The sequence below is a fragment of the Octopus sinensis genome, linkage group LG25, assembly GCF_006345805.1.
Source record: "Octopus sinensis linkage group LG25, ASM634580v1, whole genome shotgun sequence".
NCBI classification, from domain to species: Eukaryota; Metazoa; Mollusca; class Cephalopoda; order Octopoda; family Octopodidae; genus Octopus; species Octopus sinensis.
In genome coordinates this window covers 9,131,939-9,150,204 of record NC_043021.1, presented here as the reverse complement: position 1 = coordinate 9,150,204, position 18,266 = coordinate 9,131,939, and the positions used below count along the sequence as shown (strand labels likewise).

The window sequence follows — 18,266 nt, the reverse complement described above, 5'->3', positions numbered from 1 at the left end:
TTATGGACAATTAACCTCATTTCTACAGACGAAACAGTTTAATATCTAAATCAGCACAGGGGTGGTGCGCTGGCACAATTGTTGTCATGCCAGGCAAAATGATTAGCAAAATGATATGTCCATCTTTTCACCCTGTGTTGAGATTATCTGCTGTTTCTTCAGAACCCACCAAGTTGCAGTCCCTTACTTCACTGTATCCCTGCCAGGATGACTGAATAGGTGTTATGCATATTCCTAGTTTAGAAATTTAATATTCCGTATATTCCTTATATTAACCCATTGTCAAGGCACGTGACTTAGTGGTTAGGGTGTCAGCATCATGATCGTAAGATTGTGGTTTCAATTCCTGGACCAGGCGATGTGTTGTGTTCTTGAGCAAAACACTTGGTTTCACGTTGCTCCAGTCCACTCAGCTGGCAAAAGTGACTAATGCTGTGATGGACTGGCGTCCCGTCCTGCAAGGGAACACATACGCCATTGAAACTAGGAAACTGGGCCCATGAGCCTTGCTAGGCTTTAAAAGAGTGCAGTGGAGCCGCATGGCCTAGTGGTTAGAGTGTCAGCATCATGATCGTAAGATTGTGGTTTCAATTCCTGGACCAGGCGATGCGTTGTGTTCTTGAGCAAACACTTCATTTCACGTTGCTCTAGTCCACTCATCTGGCAAAAATGAGTAATGCTGCGATGGACTGGTGTAACGTCCAGCTGGGGAACACATACGCCATAGAAACTGGGAAACTGGGCCCATGAGCCTGGCTAGGCTTTAAAAGGGCGCATTTATTTCTGTTTTATTTATATTAACCCATTAAGTCCCAGAGTACTTAAATGTCTTATTATTACTTTAATATTTTCACAGATGATTGAAAATAGGTTAAAATTTAAAAAAAAAAAGCAATTATTAAAACTCCTTTACTTCTAGTAGAAATGGAAATACACAGTGTCCTATAGATAGGACACTGGGACAATGTGGTATAGCTTATTTAATGTTTTCATTAGTGTCCTATTTATAATAGTGTCCTATTTATGGGATTTAATGGGTTAAATATTCTATCATAGCATGAATGAATGATGGAGCACAAATGGGCTGAGAGACAAAAAAAACCCCTTGGTGTTAGAGATAGATACTGAAGTGTATAAGAAAGGAGACTGAGTTGGAATGGACATATGGTGTGCATGGGATGGACACATGGTGTGCATGGGATGGACACATGGTGTGTATGGGATGGACATGATAGTGTGCATGGGGTGGACATGTGGTGTGTATGGGATGGACACATGGTGTGTATGGGATGGACATGATGGTGTGTATGGGATGGACATATGATGGTGTGCATGGGATGGACACATGGTGTGTATGGGATGGACACATGGTGTGTATGGGATGGACACATGGTGTGTATGGGATGGACACATGGTGTGTATGGGATGGACACATGGTGTGTATGGGATGGACACATGGTGTGTATGGGATGGACATGATAGTGTGCATGGGGTGGACATGTGGTGTGTATGGGATGGACACATGGTGTGCATGGGGTGGACATGTGGTGTGTATGGGATGGACATATGGTGTGCATGGGGTGGACATGTGTGTATGGGATGGACATATGGTGTGCATGGGGTGGACATGTGGTGTGTATGGGATGGACATATGGTGTGCATGGGGTGGACATGTGGTGTGTATGGGATGGACATATGATGGTGTGTATGGAATGGACATGATAGTGTGCATGGGGTGGACATGTGGTGTGTATGGGATGGACATATGGTGTGCATGGGATGGACACATGGTGTGTATGGGATGGACATATGATGGTGTGTATGGAATGGACATGATAATGTGTATGGAATGGACATGAAAGTGTGCATGGGGTGGACATATGGTGTGTATGGAATGGTCATAATAATGTGTATGGAATGGACATGATAATGTGTATGGAATGGACATGTGGTGTGTATGGGGTGGGCATATGACCAAAGGAAATGTAGTGGAGAACAGTACAAAAGATCTTAAAAGCAGAGGGTTAACAATGGAACAAGATGTCAAGAATGCTTTCAGTGTTAGAAGGTGGAATGATCTTGCTGTTGCCTCAAGTGTCACAAGGCACAATGAGAACCAAATGAATATGATGGTGTGTATGGAAGAATGACTGTTGGATGAAAAAATGTCATTGAAGCGAGTGGAAGGGATTTAGAGGGAAACTGAAGAAGTGGGGAAATGTGATGAAACCAAAGAACCATAATAAGTCATGAGATGTGTTGAGATGGATGTAACTAGCCCAGATCAGCATGGGAAAGTTGATGTGGTAATAACAGGGAATATAGTTAAGTTAATTTTTTGGCGCAAAAAGCAAGGCCATGTAGGGGGACATGGAGTTATGTACGGGGTGGTGTTCATGCAAAGAGTTCTGGCCATTTGTGGTCAAGGGAGACTTTGAACCGAGCGGTCGTCGGCATCTTCACTATCTCATCCGGCAGCTTATTCCATGGATCCGCAACCCGGACGGAGAAAGCCCCCCCTCTCCTTCGATTGAGATGAAATCGTCGCAGATAGAGCTTTTCAGAGTGACCCCACAGCCGACGTTCTGGAGCAGGAGTGAAGAACAGCTCTTTCGAGAGGTTACACTTTCCGCTTATGATATTGTGAGCAAGAATGAGATCAGCACGGCGTCGTCGTTTTTCTAGAGAATAAAGTTCGAGCGTCTTCAGCCTTTCTTCATAAGACAAATGTTTGAGACCAAGAACCATGCGGGTAGCCAGCTTCTGGACTCTTTCGAGATGATGTATGTCTTTGAGGAGATAAGGAGAAGAGGCTTGAATCCTGTACTCCAATATGGGTCTCACCAGCGTGACATAGAGCGGTAGGAATATGGCTGCTGTCTGATTTATTGTTTGACTTAAATATATTCTCTTTCTCAGTAATATATGTCTGATATAAAGATATAAAAATTTTTATTTCAGTCTTTTAAATTTCTGTACCTGGTTTTCAATTTCAGTTCAAAGCACAATGGGAAAGCAGAAGGGAGTAAAACTTCATTCTGTTTGATCCGGAGTATCATATGGGGTTCCAGTTATGGATTGTCTATAAACAAATCTTGTCTAGAGTTGAAGGATTTATTACGTAAAGTAATTGTTACTGATCTCCCTGAAGTTTACAGAGTAAGTGGAACTTTTTAATATTTTCTACCTTAGATCTTGGTAATAAATAATATTGGGTCATCCTAAAAATAATGCAGCTTTTTTATATTAAGGCACTTGAATTTTAATTAATTTTGATTAATTTAAATTTCAGATTTGTCTCCCTTGCTTTTCTTGTTAACATTTTATGTCTAATGTAAATGAGTTTTTCTCTCCTTGTTACAAATGTCATTGTAATTTTAATTAAATTTCTTGGATTATTATATTGCATGTGTTAACACAGGTCTTACCATTTATGTATTCATACCTGTGCCGGTGGCACATAAAAAGCACCATCCGAACGTGGCCGTTGCCAGCTCCGCCATGACTGGCTTCTATGCCGGTGGCACATAAAAAGCACCATCCGAACGTGGCCGATGCCAGCGCCGCCTCGACTGGCTTCTGTGCTGGTGGCACATAAAAAGCACCATCCAAACGTGGCCGATGCCAGCGCCGCCTCGGCTGGCTTCTGTACCGGTGGCACGTTAAAAGCACCAACCGATCGTGGCCGATGCCAGACTCCCCTGGCACCTGTGCCGGTGGCATGTAAAAAGCACCCACTACACTTGCGGAGTGGTTGGCGTTAGGAAGGGCATCCAGCTGTAGAAACACTGCCAGATCAGACTGGAGCCTGGTGCAGCCCCTGGCTTCCCAAACCCCGGTCGAACCGTCCAACCTGTGCTAGTGTGGAAAACAGACGTTGAACGATGATGATGATAGTGTTATTATTGACTTCTGTTAAATCTAATTAACAAGCTTAGTGAAATTGTTGTGGCAAGTTTCAGTGATGCACGAATGGCATCTGTGTCGGTGATAGCATAAAAGGCCCTCTTGCCAGTGACGCGTAAAGCATCCCTGTCCCAGTGGCACATGAAGCGCCCCCGTGCCAGTGACACATAAAAGGCACCCAATGCACTCTGGAAAGGTTAGTATTAGGAAAGGCATGCACTCATAGAAACCGAGCCAAAACAGACTGGAGCTTGGTGCAGCTCTCTGGCTTACCATTTCCAGTCAAACCGTCCAACCCATGCCAGCAAGGAAAATGGAAATTAAATGATGATGATGATGAACATAATCCTCTTGTTCTTGTTTTTTTTTTTTAATGTTTATGTGTTTCTTTTCTATTTGTCCTATTTTTTTTTTCTGTTTCTTCTCCCTCATTTTATATTATTATTTTATCGTTTTTCTAGAAAGAAGTTTTGTCGCTTGTTCTAAGTCTAATCTTAATGGTAGCAGAAAGTCTGCGACAAGCCTACCATTGTTGTGATTCCATCAAAGATTACTTTGCCATTGTACAGCAGGAAACTAATTTAAATATATTTATTCATGAAGTTAGCAAAGAAATTTATTGTAAGTCAGTTTTATTGTTTTATTCTTGTATTATTTTTTTCATGTTTCTGATGATATTTTCATAAATATTTGACTTCAATAATATTTTACCATAACACTATAGAAAGCAAGGCTTTGTGTATGTTTCAGTATTTTAGTTAGGGTGGCAAATTTGGACAAATTTTTATGACATGGAGTGACTAGAATCCTGGCATTTTTTAGCAAGGCCTTTCATTGGAAAGAGAACATTTTTTTCCCCCAAAATATATATTAGCAGCAGAGACAGTATTAACCCTTTCATTACTGACCTGGTTGAAACTGGCCCTGGCTCTGAGTACAAATGTTTTGTTTGTATAAGTTTTGAATGAAAATCTTCCACCAAACCTTAGTCACAATTTATGTTCCTAACACTAGCTTAGCCCTTTCATTACCAACCCGGCTGAAACCGGCTCTGGCCCTGAGTACAAATGTCTTGTTTTCATAAGTTTTGAATTAAAATCCTCCACCAAACCTTGTCACAATTTATGTTCCTAACACTAGATTAATGATAACTATGTTATTTTACTAAATTCTTTGTTATATCTAAAGTAATTGGAAGAAACACAGAACATCTCAAAATAAATACAGTAACGAAAGGGTTAATGATAACTAAGTTATTTTACTAATTTCTTTGTTATATTTAAAGTAATTGAAAGAAACGCAGAGCATTTCGAAATAAATACTGTAGTAAAAGGGTTAATACTGAGAGGTAATATTTATGTCCAATGTGGATGTCCTGTTAGAACAAGCTATACTGTGGTAGTCACCACGAGAGAGAAACTCTCATATTGGTTTTAGTGCAAAATATGCTCTTGTTTATATCACTAGCGGGGAGATAAATCCCTGTCATTGCTTACACTAAGACCACCAGATCATGTAGTTTTGACCTTTCTTGGTCTCATCAGTGATGGCTGCTCAGCTGCTAGAAATAGCAGCGATTCATCTCTCTGCCAACAATATATAGAATAACAGTGCCAGAACATGTATTAGTGACAGAGGCTGTGTTACTACTAGGAAGTAATATTTATCCCCACTTAAACGTGGATGTTCTTTTAAAACACATTATACAGCAATAGATACAAAGAAACTAGTATATTGGCTTTTGGTGCAAAATGCACTTTTTTTGTAAATATTTAGCAAAGCACCGATTGTTTTTCTTCTGTTGTGATGTTTATCTGGTGTGCAGGATCTAGTTACTGTATTATTCGTGAGAGCAGGATGTTACATTTGAGATTTATGGCCTATTACTAATAAGCTATATCTTGTTTGCTTGCTTCAAGGAGGCTGGTGATAAGTGGTGGCATTTGAACTCCAAGTGCAAACATCTGGACCAAACAGTGCAAAGCATCTCCTCTGACTCTCTAAATAATTCCACCAATCGGCTGCTCTGGCTGGTTCTTTATTTGTCAACCCTGAAAAGATAACCTACTTCTTATAGTAGAATCTGTAGAAGATTTGGACCCCAAATTCCAGATGTTGAAACAAAACCTATAATTAACTAGCAGTATCGCCCGGTGTTGCTCGGGTTTGTAAGGGAAATAACTATATAAGCATTTTTAGAGAGTTATAGCCAAAAAATAGCAAAAAATGCATTAAAAATGGAAAAAAAAATGATGGTAAATTTTTTTTAAAATCGTTGACTCATCATAGACATTTTTAGAGAGTTACTTCCCTTATATAATAGTGAAAAAATGCATTAAAAGGGAAAAAAATGATGGTAAATTTTTTTTAAATCGTAGACTCATCGTAGACGTGCGCTAATATCCAGATGAATCACGACTATAAGATACCCGGTTTTGGTTAAACTGCACCGCAAAATGTGGGAGTAGTTAGGAATCTAAATTGTAGGAGACAGACACACAACTTCACTTTTATATATAAAGATTAAAAGACCTTAACCCTTTAGCACTTGGATTATTCTGTCAAATGAAATGCTTATTTATTCTCATTATTTTATATTAATCCTGCATTGTTTTGTAGCCATCAGATTTCAATGACGTGATTGTTTTTAGAATGACATTGCAGGATAGGTGTGAGAGGCCTGATCTGTTCAGTTTGAACATTAAACGGGTGGAATGCTAAAAGGTTAAAGTAAGCTTAACAAAAACTTAGCTTTTAGTAAATAAGAAAGAAGACAGGGCCTTGACATCATTGGAGAAATAGCCACACTCAGTATGCAGAAATCGGGTCAGTTAAGGTTCCATACAGGACGTTCCAGTATAGAGCATGGACACTTAGGGGATTTAGTGAGATCAGAGGCAGGCTGGCAGAGATCATAGACTTTATATGCAGCAGATGCACATGTGCAGCAAGCAAGGTGCACACTCGAAATAGGGGCTCTCAAATACATAGATGGCTCTGTAGAAGTTGTCGACAGTGTTTGTTATCTTGGGTGACCTAATTTGCTGTGAGGGAGAAATTTGGGAAGTGTAGTAGCCAGAGTAAGAACTGGTTCGATAATGTTCAGGAAGCTGGTGCCTTTGCTAGAAATTAAAGGGTTCTCAGAGTGAAGGACAAAGTGTATGATACTTGTGTGTAAAGTACAGTATTGTGTGTGTGTGTATGTGACCGTGTGTGTATCGTTGGCGATTTTTTCCTCCGTCTTCCCTTCCTTGGATCTTTCCTTTTTCTATGGACGTGGAACAAATATAGTATTATTGGACGCTCAGGAAGGAAGGGAAGAAGGAGGGTTTAATGTTTCGAGCGGAGCTCTTTGTCGGAAACATAGAAGGAAAGATCCAGAGAAGGGAAGACAGAGGAAAAAAAATCGCCAACGGTACACATGCGGTCACATTTTGAAAAACGTATATATGTGTATGTATGTGTGTGTATATATATGTGTGTGTGTGTGTGTGTATATATATATATATATATATATATATATACTTTATTTAAAAGCAGTAGAAATATAACAAAAGCTGTTACTCAGAGTTTCACGTTCCTGTTCGTCAGACAGTTTTGTTAACAAAAATTACCATGATGCAATCGAAATTCAGTTTGTGAATTGTTATTTTTGCAGATGGTTGTCAGGATGATCTCAGCAAGTTTGACCAGGTATTAAATGCTATCAGACTACCTTGGCTAGCGCTCTCCATATCTTATATCCTCACGAAATCCTTCCATGATATCAACGACATACCAAACACAGACAGCAGTGATATCATAAACCTCACCAACCTCGTAAGTACACATTTTTCGTGTTGATTCAGTTAGAAAAGGGAAGGGAATCATCTTAATGGGTGCAGGTTTGTCTTGTGTGGTTGAAGAAGTTTGCTTTACAGTCAAATATTTTTCATGCCAATCCAATAATATAGAGCCATAGCATCAGATCGTTCACTGTACTTTTAGTGAAGTTTGGGCATTGATAATTATTTCTTTATTGCTTACCAGGGGCTAAACATAGGGGGGACAAACAAGGACAAACAAAGGGATTAAGTCGATTACATTGACCCCAGTGCGTAACTGGTACTTGATTTATCGACCCCGAAAGGATGAAAGGCAAAGTCGACCCCGAAAGGATGAAAGGCAAAGTCGACCTCAGCGGAATTTGAACTTAGAATATAACGGCAGATGAAATACCGCTAAGCATTTTGCCCGGCATGCTAACGTTTCTTATTTCTTTATTGCCCACAGGGGGTGCTAAACATAGAGGGGACAAACAAGGACAGAGAAAGGGATCAAGTCGATTACATTGACCCCAGTGCGTAACTGGTACTTAATTTATTGACCCCGAAAGGATGAAAGGCAAAGTCGACCTCAGCGGAATTTGAACTCAGAATATAACGGCAGATGAAATACCACTAAGCATTTTGCCCGGCATGCTAACGTTTCTTATTTCTTTATTGCCCACAGGGGGGTTAAACATAGAGGGGACAAGCAAGGACAGAGAAAAGGATTAAGTCGATTACATCAACCCCAGTTTGTAACTGGTACTTAACCCCTTACCCGGCAGAAACGAATATATACGTTTTGACCAAAATCGTTTTTTTCTATCTCTGGCGAGTTAACTCGTCAAAAGATAGACTCACCAAAATCGACAGCAAACGAGTTCCTTCGTCTATTATAAACTCTTTTTTGACATATACGAGTATATGTAAAATAAAACAATTAAAAAATATGTCTGAAAAAATACATTTATTTTCAAAATAATTGTTGGGTAAGGGGTTAATTTATCGACCCTGAAAGGTTGAAAGGCCAAGTCAACCTCAGCGGAATTTGAACTTGGAACGTAACGGCAGACGAAATGCCGCTCGGCATGCTAACGTTTCTTATTTCTTTATTGCCCACAGGGGAGCTAAACATAGAGGGGACAAACAACCACCTGTTCTTATTTTGTTGTCGTTGGGTCACTATTAATTGTAGTGTGATTTTGGTTAAGTTTTATTCTAAAAATAATCTTTATTTGCTTATATTCTTTTATTCTTTTTACTTGTTTCAGTCATTTGACTGTGGCCATGCTGGAGCACCGCCTTTAGTCGAGCAAATCGACCCCAGGACTTATTCTTTGTAAGCCTAGTACTTATTCTATCGGTCTCTTTTGCCGAACCACTAAGTTACGGGGACGTAAACACACCAGCATTGGTTGTCAATCGATGTTGGGGGGACAAACACACACACATGCACACACACACATATATATATATATATATATATATATACATAAACATATATGCAACAGACTTCTTTCAGTTTCTGTCTACCAAATCCACTCACAAGGTTTTGGTTGGCCCGAGGCTATAGTAGGAGACACTTGCCCAAGGTGTCACGCAGTGGGAGTGAACCCGGAAACCATGTGGTTGGTAAGCAAGCTACTTACCACACAGCCACTCCTGCACCCTCCTAATATTAATTTCAAATTTTGGCATAAAGTCACCAATTTCAAGGGACCAGTGTTCAACTAGTACTTATTTTGTCAACCCTTTAAGGATGAAAAACAAAGTCAACCTTGCTAGAATTTGATCTCAGAACAGACAGACAGACAAAACATGGCTAAGCATTTTGCCTGGCGTGCTAAAGACTCTGCCAGCACACCGCCTTTAAACTTGCATAAATGATACAGTTCTATATTCAGAACTCCATAATTGCCCACAGGCATATGGCGTAGTGGTTAAGGGCGCAGGCTACTAACCCCAAGATTCCAAGTTCGATTCCAAGCAGTGACCTGAATACTTACAATAATAATAATAATAATAATAATAATAACTATTTCTTTACTACCCACAAGGGGCTAAACACAGAGAGGACAAACAAGGACAGACAAACGGATTAAGTCGATTATATCGACCCCCAGTGTGTAGCTGGTCCTTAATTTATCAACCCCGAAAGGATGAAAGGCAAAGTCAACCTTGACGGAATTCGAAATTTTCCCAAGACACCTGAAACAGGCTGGAGGGTATATCAGCTGAATTGTGTTAACAACAAAACAAGATGAGGACAAATATCCGTCGAACGTAAATAATGTAAATAATTCCATAAATGATGTTGATATAGTCTGCATTGTCTTTTTTCCTTCCAAAGTCCAAGGTATAATTACTGGGGTCATCGCATGACTAAAAAAACCCCTTATATGTGGTGTCCCAACATAGCCACATTCCAGTGACTGAAATGAGCAAGGTATTAGAATAGACATGTTTTTGTGTGTGTGTGTGTGTGTGTGCATTTACTCATTTACTTACATTTTAATATTTTTCTTCATCTTTTATTTAGGTAAATAAATACCTGAGTGTCTTATGTCAGATCAAATGTAGGCCTTCAAAAAGAAAAACGTGAGTATCACAGTTGATGTTCACCTGGTTCGTTCAAGCCAGTAAGGGAGTCTCTACAAAGCCACTCAACCTGCTAGAAATAACAGTCAAATTCCATCAAATCAAACACTTCGATTGTTCATTTTACATTTGTTTTTCCATGCCGGCATGGGTTTGATGAGTACATATTATTGAGGTATTTTTATCAAGTAAGGTAGTATTGGTTTTTTTTTTTTTATCTTGCATGTCTTCCAAAGTACAGAACTAGTGATAATTTGTTGTCAGAGCATGGTCAACAAAGTTCATGACTATTTACATGCAAGCATAGAATGTAAACATTCAGACACACACACAATGGGCTGCATTAAAAATACCCCTTCAAGGTGCCATGCGGTGGTTAGGATTGAACCTGTAACCACGTGATTAACTTAACTTCTCAATCACAGACATGCCTGTTTCTACCATTTTAAAAATATAATGTTGGATAATGTGATATGCACTTAGGAAAAGACAGGATGGTCATTAACTGGAATGTCTTTAATCATAAGCCTTCTCAATCGAAGCTGACCTGGGGTTACGCAAACAACCACCTGTTTTTTTGTTTGTTTTTTTTTTGTTGCTTGGCCCCCAAGTCAACTCTTGTCCAGCCAAAGTATAGTCGAAGATCATAATCTTTTATTAAGACAATTAACATGAATGTTCTTTTTTCTTTAAGGAGAATGAAGTGTCATTAGAGGGAAATTTGACTGCTATTTCTAAGTAGGTCAAACAATTGTGCCGAAGCTCCCCTTTACTAGCTTATATCACCTCTGCTTCCGTGTCCTCATACAAAACTCTAACTACATCTTATCAAAGTTACATTTGTCCTCAACTAATTTTACTCGGAATCTCTGAAACCATTCGTAAGACATAGTCCTTCAGTGTGAGATACCTGTAATTATCATTATTTCTCTGATCTTCCTTCTTTGCCTGCACCACCATTTCCTGTGGACCCTTCCTTTGTTCTTGTGGCAGTTGGCAGTGATTGAAGAGCTTTCCTTTCTTTACCCCATCACACTCCTCCTTACCTTCTCATTTCCTTTCTTTCCTCCTATAATAACTTAGCTCTTCTTATTTGCATATTGGTGTATATAAGGGCCAACATCTCTCGTTCTATTTTTTACTAATAATGCTGATATGGTTAACCAGCTGCATTTGTTGTGTAATTGGGCATTTAAGTGCATGTTATCATTGTTTTGCCAGTCTTCTGAAACACATGTACATTATATAAAGCATAGATACAGATGATACTGGACAGACCTGTACAACAATCTCACAGAGACTCACTATGCATTTGCAACATGGAGCTATTGCACTTTATACTACACATCACAAAACAGAATTACTGTATTTAACCCTTTCATTACCATATTTATTTTGAGATTCTCTGTTTCTCTCTCAATTATTTTAAATATAACAAAGAATTTAGTAAAATAACTTAGTTATCATTAAGTTAGTGTTAGGAACATTAATTGTGACTAAGGCTTGGAATATTTTAATTCAAAACTTATGAAAACAAGACATTTGTACTACAGAGCTAGGGCCGGTTTCAGCCGGGTTAGTAACGAAAGGGTTAAATGTGCATAAGGAACACATTTTTGTCAAAAATTAGGTTAAAAAAATATGGGAGTTTTTTTATACGTAGATCGTATTATAATCTCATACAAAACCTTTTTTTTCCAAATTTTATACCCCCAAAATTAGGGGGTTCGTTATACAGGTTAAAATACAGTAGATAGGAAAATTCTAGAGGAAAATACTTATGTACTTTATAAAATTCCACACAAAAATAGAAGATTATGGAAACATCTCTCATATCACAGTACAGTGTCGAAATGAACGCATAAACACACACATTAAAAAAAATTAGCATATTGCTATTGGCATAAAGAAATATAAAAACCTAATGATCAAAATTTGACTGTCAAACACGTCAACACTCTGACTGCTGAGACATAATGCTGACGGTCAGTAAACCTTTGGTGGGAAAGTCTACATAAATTCAATTAGAAAATAAAAAAAGCAAGCAACTGTCACATGCTTTGCCAGTCTTCTGAAACATGTATGGAAGCACTCCGTCGGTTACGACGACGAGGGTTCTGGTTGATCCGATCAACGGAACAGCCTGCTCGTGAAATTAACGTGCAAGTGGCTGAGCACTCCACAGACACGTGTACCCTTAACGTAGTTCTCGGGGATATTCAGCGTGACACAGAGAGTGACAAGGCTGGTCCCTTTGAAATACAGGTACAACAGAAACAGGAAGTAAGAGTGAGAGAAAGTTGTGGTGAAAGAGTACAGCAGGGATCACCACCATCCCCTGCCGGAGCCTCGTGGAGCTTTAGGTGTTTTCGCTCAATAAACACTCACAAAAGCCCGGTCTGGGAATCGAAACCGCGATCCTATGACCGCGAGTCCGCTGCCCTAACCACTGGGCCATTGCGCCTCCTCTGAAACATGTGTATGTTATATAAAAGCATAAATACTAATTACATTTCCTGAGTACCTTTTTTTTCCATCTGTATCTATGATATATATTTATGCATTCAGCTGTACATGCCTTGATTGTTTAATTCAGACTTGATTTTTTTTTTTTCTATCCATCTTTTCTTTTTCCTTCTTGTCTCTCCTTTCTGTAGGAGCATGTAGGCTTGAAACATTAAAGATTTCTTCCATTTTTCCTGGGCATCAATTTAATACACCCAGTATGTTGTTCTTCCACCTCATCTTTGTGTTTTCTCTACTTTTGGACTATATATATATATATATATATATATACTTTATTTAACGCAGCAGAAAATTCACTGAGTTTCCCGTTGCCGTTCATCGGACACACACATCATCATCGTTTAATGTCCGTTTTCCATGCTAGCATGGGTTGGACGGTTCAACTGGGGTCTGGGAAGCCAGAAGGCTGCGTCAGGCCCAGTCTGACCTGGCAGTGTTTCTACAGCTGGATGCCCTTCCTAACGCCAACCACTCCGTGAGTGTAGTGGGTGCTTTTTACGTGCCACCTGCACAGGTGCCAGATAAGGGTAGCAAACGGTAATGATCGGATGGTGCTTTTTACATGCCACCAGTCGGAGACCAGTTGGGGCGGCACTGGCAACGGCCACATTCGGATGGTACTCTTACGGTATCGCAGGTACGATTTCCATTGATGTTGATCGATTTCGATATATATATTTAATGGCGGTGTCCCAGCATGGCCACAGCTTTGAGCTGAAATGAAAAATAAAATATATACATACATACATACATCTATATAAATATACTTGTACCGATGAATATCTGTCACGCAATAATCTTGTATATACTTGTCTCACCTATAACAAAAGAGGTATACCTATTTCTTTATTACCCACAAGGGGCTAAACACAGAGGGGACAAACAAGGACAGACATAGGTATTAAGTCGATTACATCGACCCCAGTGCGTAACTGGTACTTAATTTATCGACCCCGAAAGGATGAAAGGCAAAGTCGACCTCGGCGGAATTTGAACTCACAACGTAACGCAGACGAAATACCGCTAAGCATTTCGCCCGGCGTGCTAACGTTTCTGCCAGCTCATCATACAAAAAGACCCACAATGAATGCTGGCATGGCTGGACGAAACAACACCACCAACCTTCAGATGTACACACCATCAGAACTACTGTTGCACATGCTATCAGTGTCAGCCCTAGAACTACTTTTAAAAACCATATTTTTAAGTTTAACAATAAACTGTATAAACAGATGAAAGGTGGTGCTATTGGAGTAGGGATTGCCGGTGATGTTGCTAACCTCGTCATGGTATGGTGGGACAGACATTTTAAACAGTGCCTAGTGACCCGTAACATACATTTAGCTATGTACTCTCGATACATTCACAACATTAACCTTGTCGTGAAATGCAATAGACATATGGACATACACATATGGACACTCTACTAAATGAAGAACAGGTGATGACAGCTATACAACACATAGCTGACTCTATCCATAGCAGTTTAAAGGTTACTGTAGACTACCCCTCTAAATACCCTAGTAATAGATTACCTGTCCTAGACGCTGAGCTGTGGATAGAAAATACTATGAGTAACCCTTTAGTGTTCGCATTATTCTGCCAAAATTAATCCTTTTTTATCTAAATTGTTTTGAACTAATCATGCATTATCTTGAATCTTTGAGATTTTGATGAGGTACCTGTAATTTTTAAAACGATATTGTAGGGTTAGTGTGAGAGACCAGATCTGGCCAGTCTGACCATAAAACAGGCAGAATACTTTTGGCCAGATATGGCCGGTTTAAATGCTAAAGGGTTAACGGAACTGTTAAACCCTGTTTACTCCACTCACACTATTGTAAACCTATGGCTAATCCACTGGTAATCCATAGTGACTCAGCGATGTCGTGTACTACCAAGATCAACATCCTCATGGCAGACTTAGTGTAATGAGGTATGTATCCCCACTATGCCAACCACAAGAATGACAACAACACATCCAGCACTACATATTCCGAATGCAACGTTCCGGATACACACAACACGATAGAATCAGAGTGTACATAGGAGCAAAAACAAGATTTGAACGTATTCTAAGAAATGACAAAAACGGTATATACGCCCCCTATACCGCAGGATGTTCTGGAATAGGTTAGAGAGGGAAACCAACAAAAGAAATAAAAAACAATACTCGGTATGATAACAAGAAGTTTCACAGTGTAGTGTTTGTTGATGCTACACCTAAGAACGAATTAAGTAAGGCATTCAAGAAAATCCTGCGTACAGCTGGCCTTAAGATCAGAGTTGTAGAAAAGACAGGTAGGACTATCAAATCTGTATTATGTAGATCATATCCATGTGATAGAATCACGTGTCCAAATAATTGTGCAGTATGATCTACAAACCCACATGTGAACTGCCAAACGAAGAGCACTATACCAGATTGAGTGCCAAGAAAGAGCTTGCGCGATTATACCAGTCATATATTGGTGAGGCTTCTAGGAGCATCAATGATAGGTTCAAAGAACACCTGGACAACTACATTGAAAAGAAGCCAAACTCCATCTTCTATCAGCATGCTTTAGACTGCTACAAGGGCTCCTTAGGGAGACTTGAGTTAAGCATCTTATCCACACATCCCACTGATACAATGCTGAGACAGGTCACTGGAGCTGTTTGTATACAAGAATACAAACCCACTCTCAACCGAAAATCCGAATGGGGTAACACCCAGATTCCACTCGGGAGTACCCCTCTATAGCCACCCCTTTCTCTCATTTACATGTGGAAATCCAAATATGTTGAGATGCATGATGCTGAAATTCATATATGTAGTTATATATAACCGTATGAGCGTACATAGTTTGATACATATGTATGTGTAGATGTGTGTGTGTATGTGTTGTGTGAGTATGTTAGTGTATGAGTATGTACATGTATGCACATATGAGTATGTGTGTAGATATATGTATGTATTGCATATGTATGTGTGTAAAAAAAAGATTAAAAAATAAAAAAAAAGCAAATTTTAATTTTAACCGTTAGCCTTGAAAATTGTGCCATATATATATATATATATATATATATATATATAGATGGGTAAGTATATATGTGTGTATACTTTAAGATTATACATATATTTGTGAGTGTGTGTACTTGTATATATGTATAAGTAAGGTTATATGTACATATACGTATCTAAGACACATCTATTCACTGTTAGACGGTGGTGAGAAGGACACGCACACACACACGTGTGTGTCTATATATATGCATATGTATGTATGTGTGTGTATACAACCTTCAACAAAGTAACAGTCATGTATACAACTTGAACACACATATTAGTACATAAACATATGTTCACATGTACATACATACACACACACAGACATGTCTACACACGTACCTAAATATTCACGTACATACATAAGTACATACGCACAGGCATGCATCTACACACGCACACGCGCACACATACATACATACTTACACACATATATACATACACACGTACATACATATATATATATATATATCATGAACTAACTGTTACTTTCTCAGATGCAGCACGGAATGTTGTCAGTGAACAGGTCGCGGTCTCAAAGCGATGAAAATATTTTGGCAAATTAAATTTAAATGTTGAAGTGAATCTAATGGTTTTTGTGTGTTTCTTAAATGGCTTATCAACCCCTTCCATGCAATTACATGTATATATATATATATATATATATCTCTCTAATATAATATATGACAGTTATTCGGTTACCATAATAAGCCTCTGAGTTTCAGATATCGGGGTGGAAAACTGCTCTGGCATCTCGTCAGTTATTGAGGCAATCAAAAAATGCTATGAAAATGATCGTTAAACAAAGGGAAATTACTATGTAATAGACCATTATTAAGACAAAAGAGATATTAGAATGACCGCTAAATAAGGGGAAAAAAACCTAGGGGTAGAAAGTAAAGAAGTAAAATTGCTCATAGAAATTGCGTATGCGTGCATATACATATACATGCACGCATGCACACCCACATACATGGGTCTATATGCATATGCTCACTCACACTCGCATGAAACCTACATGTGTACACACACACACATACGCCAATATATGCACATATATATATGCAACCATGCATGTACACGTATACATACGTGCACACATGTGCACATACCCATACGCGCACAATTATATTCAAATGTCTAAAAATACGCACATGCTATATATGCATATACTCACTCACGTGAAACACTCGCATATACACCCACATATATATGCAACATTACACATGTACACATATACCTGCGCACACACACGATGTACACATAGGCACATCCACACACATGCATGCACACACGTGCACATACCCATACATGCATGCTTATATTGAAATACATGTCTAAAATACGTACATGCTATATATGCATATGCTCACTCTCACTCGCATGTACACCCACATATATATATGCAACCATACACATGTGCATGTATACATACCTGCACACACACACAATGTATATACCACTATGTGCACAAAAAAGTTCATATAGATGTCTATATATGCACATGCACAAGAAAAATGCAGGTGAAAGATAAAATACAGAAAAAAATGTGTAAAAATATATAAAGCAATAAAAATGTATCTATAAATATGTAAAAAATATATATAAAAAGTATATAGAGATAAAATGCTTGTCCATGGACACAATATAAAAAGCAAGTTCTGTGATCTTGTGGGGACCAAAAACGTAACAAATATTTAGCCATATGTGGACATGATCCAAAAGGTTCAGTTCTTGAATTTAGACATGTAGCGGGGTCTATGCTGCTTTTCCAGACGAGCCATCTTTCCATATCACAAAGACTGCACTTTCCACTGCCACTGGTGTAAGGCTTACACATGGCTAAGATCTTCCAGTGGGTGTTATAACTGACACCTTTATCTTTTAAGGACCATATATGACTGGATAATTTGGTCGTTTTCTTTTTACCCCACTGCCTGAAGCTCAAGGTATGATTGTTGAACCTGGCCTTAAAATTCCCCTCTGTAAGACCCACTTATTTCTTTTCCAAAACTGTGTCCTTTGTGGTTGTAGAGTCTATGGTGTCTTCATAAATGATGGTCCCGGACATGCAAGTTCCATTTAGTGGGCACAAATTTTTATCCCTGCATGAACAGCTGGTTTCATTTTGTGGTTTTTGTGTGTTGTGTGTGATTATATTTTTTAAATTAGTAGTTGAGCTAAAACTGATTTTTAAGTTGTCTATTGAAGAGCATTCTGTAACTATGATTGACTGGAAAATGTCTATCAGTGCTAAGAAATACTTACCTATATTGAAGATCACTTCAGGTGAGTGTGAACCAGATAGTTTTTCTTTTCTTTATTATTGGACTGGTGACAGGTGTATAGGTTATTTCCTCGTTAAATCCACTATCTTTTAG

General features: G+C 38.8%; 1 protein-coding gene across 1 annotated transcript in view; it reads left to right on the top strand.

The window, feature by feature from the left end:
- The window catches only part of LOC115224441 (SMC5-SMC6 complex localization factor protein 1-like), a 92,890-nt gene that overhangs the window by 62,774 nt on the left and 11,850 nt on the right, over positions 1 to 18,266 (top strand). The window contains exons 11-14 of the mRNA XM_029795344.2: positions 2,997 to 3,159; positions 4,368 to 4,527; positions 7,565 to 7,725; positions 10,252 to 10,310. Of these exons, the coding sequence (XP_029651204.1) occupies positions 2,997 to 3,159; positions 4,368 to 4,527; positions 7,565 to 7,725; positions 10,252 to 10,310 (543 nt within the window). The remainder of the gene's footprint in view (positions 1 to 2,996; positions 3,160 to 4,367; positions 4,528 to 7,564; positions 7,726 to 10,251; positions 10,311 to 18,266) is intronic.